We start from the raw sequence: 10,198 nt of genomic DNA on the forward strand, positions 1-10,198 counted from the left end.
TTAATTGGTTAGTTTGTTATAAAATTGTTATGTTATTTAATTTTAAGCTTTTAAATTTATCATTACTATTTTTACTAGTTTTATATTCCATGTCTAGATGATAGGTAGTAATCGTTTCTATAAGAGCTTGCCTAAGCCTATTCTTAATCTATGTTTACATTCTAAAATGAATACATTTACTAATTATGTGATTGGTTTTTTGTACTTTAGCTAAATATTTATTTACTCAATAAACTGTCATTTTAAGTAAGAGAATTACTATTTTATATTTGAGAGTTAGCCATCAAATTTTGTAAATTTTTTTAGCTTAAATAACCCTATTTCGAAATTAAAAAATAATTATAATTATTATTGATAAAAAATAAATATTTATTACTTAAAATGTTTATGGTATCAACTACTTAGATTAAGAGTTATTGATCATGTTAGAAAAATATTAATTTAAGTCTTTTTTAGATTTGAATGTATTTTAAGTAGATATAGGAACTCCTCTAGCAGACGAAAATGCATCAGATTTTTAAAATCCTTTGCTCTAGCTATAGAAGGACATATTCTCTCCATTCGGGTAAGATGAAATTTCTGCTGTAGAATTTTCAGTGCTTTGAATAAAAAAATAAAATATTAAATTTTAAGAAAGTTTAAATTTAATTACTTCATATATTAATTAGAGTATTCTCCTTTATTTCTATTTGATTTTAAATGGGAAGTGTTTAAATTATGTATATCATGTTGGCTAGTAATTCTTTAGAGTAGCTTTTCAATTGTGTCCTCTTGTTATCTGTTAATTAATTGAAGTTCCTCAATTTTTAGTCTATAAATTTCATTTTCCTATTATGTATTAATAATATCAAATTAATTAACAAAAAATAAATATTTTTATAATGAATAATATATTTACTTTTAATATTATATCTTTTTCTGCGTTTACTTTCTCAATATTTTAATTTAAAGATCTGTTTAATACTTCAAGGTTTACACATCTCTAGACTATTGAAGACATTTCTAACTCTAAAGCTCCTAGCCTAGACTCTAATTTGTAATTGATTTGCTCTTACTTGTTAGTTTTAGAGCTATTTACTTTTTAAATGCTTTTATGTTTATTGATATTATATCCTGCTTCTTAATTTGGTTATAAATTAGATTCTTAAGGCAAATCCTCAGATCCTTCAGTATTTACATTTTCAGAAAAAGTAATTATCACATCTTGTTCTTCTTGATCTTCATTTTCTGTAGTAAGGTAGGGTTTAGGAGAGAGAGTAATTACCTTAGATGAAGGAGATATTACAAAATTGCTTATCATAGGAGAAACTAAGGTTACTTACTACTTAGCATCGCATGTGGAAGGAGTAATTATTTACTAGCTGACTGAAGATTTAAGCTAAGCTTTCTGCTGACGATGAGGAGTATTATTACTATTTTAATTCTTTCCATTATGTGAACAATTTTAATTTTTCTTTATACTGCTGCTTTAACTGTAATGAGAAACAGTCTCTTCAGTTTAGAAATGTACTTGGCTTTCTTCTAAATTTAGTTAATTTATTTATAATTATTATGCACTGCTTTCTGTATGTGCTCTTTAGTACTCTTTGTTAGACTATAAGTTAGAGTTGATGAGATTGCTACTAAGTAAGTTTTAATTTGAGTTTCCTGACTTACTGTTTTGATTACTGCTATTTTTATTGCTAGTTGAATTAGTAATTAAAGAAGGAGTACCTACAATTTGTTATCTGCATCCAGAGTCTTATGATGAAGAGTTTTGTTATTTCTATTCTAAATAATCTTTTATTTTTTTATCAATTTCATTTTTCTTTTCAAGAGGTTATTTTTCATATCTTCTATTTGGCTCTTTACTACTTGAAGAACTTCTTAGGAAAGGAGAGCTATATTATTATAGTGCTATTAATTCTTCATCATCTTCTAGCTACTAATTATTTACAGGAATTAATGATTGTCGAGAATTCAAAGATACCATTCTCTGCTTTTACTAAATCTACTGCTAGTTAATTTGTGTATTATTAATATCTTACAAAGTATTTGGATATCCAGCCATTGATATTAAGTCATTCTATCCTAATAATTCTTTAGTATTTTAAATACGGCCATATTAGTGCTAAGCTGCTTACTTTACCTCATTTAAATTATATTGTTGCCTATCAGTATTTATTTATTTCTGTAATTTATTTTAAATTACTGAAAAAGGAATTTCTTGGGTAGCTTGTTTTTCTTATGATTTTTATTTTTATTCTGAATTCTTTTTATGGTGCAGTAGTTATTGTATTTATTGTTGTTGCTGTTATTGTTATTAATAGGAATTTTGGAATTGTTAATTTTACTTTTGTATTTATGCTTTCAAGAATGGTTATTTTTAATGTTGTGTAATCTCTTAATTATTTGAATTATCTTCTTGTTTATTTATTTGATTGGCTGGTTATTTTTTTTAATTTGAATTTGAGGTTTATTTTTTCTGTTGTTGTTAAAATAGTAATTAGATCTTTTAGATTTCAGATTCTTTTAGCTTAAATTTACTTTCTTAGTTACTTTCTTAGCGTTTGTCTTAAGACTTATCAGAAGTCATTTTACTTTCTTAGAACATAGTATTTTAATTACTTGCAATAAATTAAGAGTTTTCTTTCAATTTATTTGCATTTTATTGCTGATTTAATTGATTATTTTTTATCTACAAGTCAGTTTAATTGGTAATATTGCTATTTAGGTGCTAGTTTTTTAAAAGACCACTACTCTTTTAGTCTTAAGAGACTACTTTACAGGAGTCTACTACTTAGTTATGAATTACTTTTATCTTTTCTTGTGATTTTTCACCTTTCTTTTTTAATATATTCTGAATTTACTCGATTTAAGGATTTTATCTAGTTAGAGTAGCAAACTGACTTTAGCTATTTAGAGTTAGAAGCTACTTCACTCCCATCTGCTCACTTCTATTTCTTTACTTTTTTTATAGATTGTTTTCATCAAACCTTAAATAAGCTTACTCAGTAGAACCAACTGACTACTTCTTTTTGTTCCCATTTTTACTTACTTAATGTCTAGTATCTCTTTAAGAAAAAACTTACAATTATTATTTTATAAATTCTTAGTTGTTTCCTGACAAAGTATTCCTCTATTATGGAGAAGTACTATTAGTAGCAAGGATCTGCTTAAAATCTTCATCATCTGTTTGATTACTTCTTGCACGATCATTTAACAATGTTTAGTATTTTAGATGACAATTATTGCTATTTTTTTATTAAGAAATAGCTTACTAACTACTAATAGATGCTTTGTTAGGTACCTTTATATTTTTATAAAGTTGCATACTCTTTTGGGAATTACTTTTAGGCGTATTATTATTCTTTTAAATTTTTAAATTAATTCCATTTTTAATCAAATCTACCATTTGCATATTTTTATTATAATTGTCTATGCCAATTTTTGAGATAATGTCTGCGCTCAAGTCCTAGTCTAATTATATGGACTTTTTATCCTCTAATTTTGTTTTTTGGCAAAGAATTACATTTTCTTGGGCTTATGATATACTTATTTTATTTTAACTTTAATTTTATGCATGAACATTACCTCTTAAACAGAGGTCAGATATTTTAATTTTATCATAGCTGACCTTTTTGCTAGGAAATGTAGTTTACTGCATGCTTTAATTAGAAAAGCTTGCCTTATTAGTTTTATCCATTTTATCGTAACGTAAGAATGTAACAAAACCTCAAAAATGGTAGTAAAATAAATTGCTTATGTAAATAAGATTAGTAGGTAATTTGGAAATCAAATGGATCTTATTTCCTATTCCGCTTAAATATATGTAATTTTTTTAGTTGTATTTTTTATTAATTGAGTTAATTGTTGTAATAATTTTATTTAGCTATAAAAATGTGAATTTTTTAAAATATTGAATGGTATGAATCTTTTAATATTCTTAACTAATGGATATTTTTAAATTAAAAATGTAGGAAAAGATTCTTTTGTATTTATTATTGGCGCTAATAAAATTTTGAAATTCAAAAATAAATGAAAATATGACCAATAAAAATAAAATTTGTTGGATTTCATTTTAATACATGTGGGAATGCATTCTACTTCTTAAATTTTAATATTAATTTAGTTTAAATACTTTAAAAGATTAGCTTTGAAACAGTAAAATATAAAGTAAAAGTAACAATTACACACAACCACAATCAAAATACAAATCTCAAATTTTTAAATACTAAATTCAATTTTAATTTAGATTTGAAAAGAATTAATGATTTTTTGAATGAATGAATGAATGAAGGAAGGAATAAACAATATTAAATAAATGCTATACAATAAGTATTATTAGTAATTTTGTTGAATTATTTATTAGCTTAAAATTTTAAATGAATTAAAAGAAAAATTTAAAATTGAATATAAACAACAAACAATTTTATAAATAAAAAAACATAGAATATATTTTAATATGTCATGCTTAGTACAATTTAAATCCAAAATTTATCTTATCATTTATTGTAAAAATTAGTTATATTTTATAGTTATTAAAAAGTTAGAAAATAAAGTAGTTAATATTAAGACAAATATAAATATTAATAAATTAATTATATAAAAAATATTTTGAATAATTAAATAATAATTTTTATTCAAGAATTATCTGCATCATTCTCTTCTTACAAAGCATTATATTATTATCCTCCATTAGCAATACTTGGCATTTAAAATTTCTTTACTGTATATTTTGCTTATTATGGCTCTTATTTCTAAACTTGATTTTCAGTTAATTCTGTAGTTTCAGGATTAGCATCTATTTATTTTTCATTATTTTTTAATGTTTTACCATTTTCAGGATTATTTTCATCGCTCTTATTTTCGCCATTTTAATTTAATTTTTCTTCTTCTTTACTCTCCTATAATTTCTCTTTGCTTTGCTCCTATTTATTTTATTTAAGATATATATTTTTATAAAATTAATTATTAAGAATAATATACTTGCTATTCTTTAATTCTTCCTTATACACTTAAAAATTCTTTACATTTTTAACTAATCTTATCAATTTCCTCTTAATTTTTTTAAACAGGTTCGTTAAGATCTACCAAAGGGGCAATATACTTTTAAGCCTTTATTTTTTATATTTAAATTAGATAAACACTTTTTTAAAAGTAATTTTCTTACATCAGGATGAATGGGCTCAAAGTCTATTAGAATTGAATTCAAATTACTTATGCTTTCAATAATATTTTTTTCAATTTGTGAAGGTATCTACTAAACTAAGTTGTTAAGACTTTCATTTTAGGGATTTACAATTCTTAATAAAAGATTTTGGCTAATATCAAGCTCAAAATTTATTCCTTTTATTTGTTATAGCTTAATCAATATTTCAATAGATTTTAATAAAATTTGTTAAAACTCCTCATTTTTCTCCAAGTTTTGAATTTTTTGTGAATATTTCACTAAACACTATTTTTATATTTTAAAAATTTATGTTGATTTGTTTTTAATTCATTAAAATTTACTTTGAGAAGAGCAGTTTGTATTTCGTAAGATGACTATTCAAAAACTTAAAGAAGTTAAACATTATTTAAAAGATTTAGCAATTTCATTACCTCATTACTATCCTATTAATTCATTAGAAAATAATTATTTTATAAATATTCTTTTATCAACTTACTTTCATTAATTATGAGTATTCTCCCACAATAAACATAAATGTTTAGAATATAATTTCCTAAGCAGTGATAGGTGAATTACTAATTTTTTAATCGTTAGCTTCAATTGTTTTGATTCTAAAATAATTAAACGTTTCATCAGATTAGTTAAGCATTAAATGGCTTAATTCACTTATAACCTAATACGACAATGAAAATATTGTCTTACTCAATCCATCTATTCTTACCATTATATCCTTTTTTTATTTTAAATCAATAGTTAATTTTATAAAAGAACTTATTTTTAAAAAATATTTCATTTACATATATCATATTTTAAATTTCGAGAGCATTTTCTGCAGAAAGTACATTTTTACTTAAGCATGAAACAACAGTTTCTATCAACCAGTCATAATCGCTAACATATTCATAGTCATTTGCTTTGGTGCATGCAATTATACAAGAAATACTTCTCCTTTAGAGTCTCATGAATTGGGCAGATTCTGTTCTTTTTGATTTATTCTACTGCTTGATTACAATTTGCTTCAGTACTATTTCTATAAAGTCTTCATAAATTTATTTGTTCATAAAATTCTAAAAGATATCTAATATTTAGAGTTTTGTGTAAGCATCGCTTGTTCCATCAAGTGTTTCCATTAAAAAGCTTTTGTATTCGTTGATCATGACTTGATTAGTAGAAATCATTTTATTTAAAAGGTTGAATCCTAAGCTTTGCAAATTTGCGTCGTCATGCTCTATAAAAATTTTTACTTTTTCGCAGGCTAAATCATATAAACTGGCATCTTCCTTAAAGAATTCAATGACTGAATTTAGTAATTCATATTCCAATGCTTTTGAATTTGTTGTTGTAAGAAGATTGCTATATATTTCTTACAATTTTTTAACTAAACGGGGTTCAAGTCTTATCATTTTGTGGAACTTTATTTTTTATAACATTATTATTTAAAATTGTTGTGTTGAAACCAATAATAATTACTGTTTTAACCATTTTAATCAAGAACCAATTAGATTTTTGTTTATTTATTAGTTCATAAAGAGGTTTGATGAATAATGGAAAGAGTTTTGGCTAAACATTTAACACACTATTAACTATACTTGTAAAGCATGCCAATACAGCTTTTTAGTTAAAAATAATAGATTTAATTTTTTTTCATAATATAAAAAGCAAATACTTGGATTGTCTTCTTTTAAAATAATTGAGTCCAAAATGTTTTCTAAATTTCCTTGGATAGTTTAAGGGCATACTTAAAAAATTTTTGCAACTAACGCCATGGCTTTCTTTCTAAGTATTGGTTTATTGCTTTTTAATATTTTTATAGAATCTTCAATCAAAATTGGACCCATATCTGCAGTAACTATATTAGTAACGCAGCTGAGTATACAAGAAACCTCAACGTGGTTAGATTTCATAATTTCCTTTTGATTTAATTTAAAATATTTTACTTTATTTGTTATTTTTGTTTTTAACATTAAAAATATGCTTTTAATCATAAAATATAGCTGATCTATTATCTACCTAAGTTATCTTATTTGAAATCATTGTTATAATTCAAGAAATTAATATGATTACCTTTTTAAACAGATTTGTTGCCATAAAAAGACTTTGGCTTGAAGGATCAATACAAACAGGTACCTATAAGCAAGCCATTTTTTTAGGTCCAAAAGATGAGCAACTAAGACAATTGACTATCAAAAAGTCTAACTATCTCAAATCAACTCCTTCCATTTTAAGCTTTTGGATTTATATTATTAAATCATAAGGTTTATGTGTTTTTAAAATTAAATGTAAACACATATTAAAAAGTATGTATAATATAAAACCATCTTAAAAAATTAAATTACAAAGAATAGCTTTTGCAATGCAATTTGAAGTGTTTTTGGGTCAGAGGCTTTAAGTTCTTTTTTAATTTCTTCAAGTTAATAGCTTAAAATGGCTTTTTATTCTTATTAAGGACTAGCTCTCACTTGCTTAATAATTTCGCTAATTGTTTTCTAAGGATTGAAGATTTTCTTGACTTTCATTTTTACACTATTGGCTATTTAACTAATATGCTTTTTGATGATATGATTTGGGCTATTTTTTTTAAGTTTTCTCAATAATTAAAGCAAGTAAATTTTTTTTTTCTGTTTTAATAAGATTATTTAATTGCCAAAATCGCTTTAATAAACTTTATAATTAAAGGATGAAGCAAGCAGAAAAGTTATCAACATATAAAAAATATTAATTTTTAAAACGTGTATCTAATGAGTGCAAAATAAACAAAGAAATATCTATTTTCAATCACTTGAAACTCATATAAATTCATAATGACAAATCAAAACTTTTAAATTAATGCAATATCTTTTTTTTTGTCAAAAATCAATCAATTAAATCAATACTTGAATAGAAAAAATATTCTAAATTCCAAAACGTAATTCTTAAAAATGATGCAATTTGATAAATAAAATATATTAAAATAAAATCAATTAGTTAATAAATTTTAAATTAAAAATTTTGCCATCTACTCTTTTTTTGACGTTTAAGATATTCAAATCTACTCCAATTTCAGCTAAAAGTAAAAAAAAATAGTATATTGATGCAGGGTAATTTAAAATAATAAAGTAAATTAATCAAACAATTATGATTAAAACAACAAACTAAAAATTATATAAAGAAATTGTAATCGCAATTACTTTAAATAGTGAATTTATTCAAATTAGATTAAATAAGATAATTAAAATAAAGCGCTTTAAACAAATAAAAACATAAATATAAATAAATACTTTTGAAAAATTTTTATAATTTTGTACTTTTAGTTTTGAATCAATTATAAATATCTCATGAAAAATATTCATATTGATTTGTTGAAATAATTTCTTTTTGCTCAATGTTTATGCTATATTTTACTATATTTCATTTATTTATGTTCTTTATTACTATCTTAAATTTTTTACTCCAATTTTTAACTCTTTTCTTTAACGGAATTATAGTCTTACTTTGTATTTATGAATTCTAAAGAGGTGTCTAGTATATCTTTTTGGAGCATTGGAGGTTATGTATTTTTATGACTTTACTTCTTTTTATAGAAAGATATCGTAGAATCATCTTAATTAAACACAGTATATTATGTTCTTATAAATATATCTCCAAGAATAATCACATGTTCCATTTCTAAGCCTAGATTCATCCCACTCACTCTTACATAGCAAACAGACTCATCACAAAGCAAATATTAATTTGGATAAATAAGAATATGCCTGCTTTATTCGCAAAGAGTGAATTTGAAAATAGGGTATACTGATTCATCTGTAGCCTCACATCTCAACAAATTATATTTATCATCAATAGCACAATTTAACTTCTTGAGCTTTTTAAAGAATTTAACAAGTATCTTAAAATCATTGTCATTAAATACAATAAAACTAGTTCCAGAATCAATAATTGCCTACTTAGACTAAAAATGCAAATCGATTTCTACATCTGAAATAATTGGAGCTATCTTTTATACTTAAACTGACCAATACGATCTAAAAGAGCAAGGACAAGTAAAAAAATCGCTGTCATCAGCTAATGAGGGATCCACGGAATCACCTCCTAAAATAAAAAAATCTTTGTTAGTCATACCAAAATTTATATTTTCAGCTTCTCCAGAAAGAGAAAATGCAAATTATCTTTTAGTAATTTATCCCTGCTCTTTAAGATTATCTAAAATAGTTTTTCTTCCATCACTCATTGAACTAAATCCTAGTCCAAATAACCCGTGTCCTGGGAAAAAATCGAGATCAAGCATTGAAGTTACAAGTAGAAAATCTTGATTATTTGCAATAAATTTATTGTGAGCAAATCCTATTTGGTCTCTATAAACTGATGCATTTACTTCTCCTTTGCCATAAGTTATTTAAATAGTCTCATTTTAATTCCCACAGGTGGTACTCTTATCACAGTCAAAGAATTTCTTAATTCCTACCTACTAGCATGTGCTGCATGATGCATGAGATAACCAGGTGTAGGAACTTCCAGTATCTAGCATTACCTAAAACTCTTGCCTTTCAGATCCTACGTAAATATCTACTAAATAGGCATTACCATAAGTTGTGTATAATGGAAAACTAGTATAGTTTCCGTGGTTTGGCTTGGTTGTGTTATTATTTTGCTAATTATAATTATTTACATGTGCAATAAATTTTCTATTAAATTTCTGTTTGCTATTGCTTTGACTCTATTGAGTTTGATTGCTATAATATGTAGAAGAACTAAGCCAGCTGCTACTCCTCTCCTACTTTTGAAAAAAATAAACCTATTAATCTAATATTTGAACCATGCTATTTAAATCTTTATAATCATTTTATCTTTAAATCTCCAACACATATTGCTTGGTTAAAGCTTAGGAAATAAATAAAAGCTAAAGCACTAGTTTTAATATCATAACTATAATTTTTTTAATTGAATTGTTAAATATTTTTAAAAATTGTTAAGTAAAAAATTATCTTAAGGCTTTAGTTAAGTAATTAATAATAATTAATTAGTATATAGAATAATACCATATACCTTCTTGGTAATTAATTTAAAAAA

The 10,198-nt window shown here is 24.0% G+C and overlaps 3 protein-coding genes across 3 annotated transcripts; all 3 read right to left on the reverse strand. All coding sequences in view use genetic code 6, as the record gives it.

The window, feature by feature from the left end:
- Positions 1 to 59: 59 nt before the first annotated feature.
- On the reverse strand, positions 60 to 3,685 carry TTHERM_00046370 (hypothetical protein; the record flags this gene model as incomplete). Its single annotated transcript, XM_001014632.2, has 4 exons — positions 60 to 317; positions 377 to 599; positions 653 to 828; positions 899 to 3,685. 4 exons carry the CDS (start codon positions 3,683 to 3,685, stop codon positions 60 to 62), a joined length of 3,444 nt encoding a protein of 1,147 aa, XP_001014632.2.
- A 937-nt stretch (positions 3,686 to 4,622) lies between these two features.
- On the reverse strand, positions 4,623 to 7,668 carry TTHERM_000046378 (eukaryotic aspartyl protease family protein; the record flags this gene model as incomplete). The annotated part of the gene is made up of 10 exons (XM_012797370.1): positions 4,623 to 4,910; positions 4,969 to 5,097; positions 5,153 to 5,437; positions 5,494 to 5,595; positions 5,649 to 5,882; positions 5,950 to 6,564; positions 6,623 to 6,762; positions 6,819 to 7,062; positions 7,217 to 7,378; positions 7,489 to 7,668. 10 exons carry the CDS (start codon positions 7,666 to 7,668, stop codon positions 4,623 to 4,625), a joined length of 2,379 nt encoding a protein of 792 aa, XP_012652824.1.
- Positions 7,669 to 8,332: 664 nt separating this feature from the next.
- On the reverse strand, positions 8,333 to 10,108 carry TTHERM_000046379 (eukaryotic aspartyl protease). Its single transcript, XM_012797371.1, has one exon. It carries the CDS (start codon positions 10,050 to 10,052, stop codon positions 8,511 to 8,513), a length of 1,542 nt encoding a protein of 513 aa, XP_012652825.1. The 5' UTR covers positions 10,053 to 10,108; the 3' UTR covers positions 8,333 to 8,510.
- Positions 10,109 to 10,198: the final 90 nt, after the last annotated feature.

Source organism: Tetrahymena thermophila (genome assembly GCF_000189635.1).
Source record: "Tetrahymena thermophila SB210 genomic scaffold scf_8254659, whole genome shotgun sequence".
Classification (NCBI taxonomy): Eukaryota; Ciliophora; class Oligohymenophorea; order Hymenostomatida; family Tetrahymenidae; genus Tetrahymena; species Tetrahymena thermophila.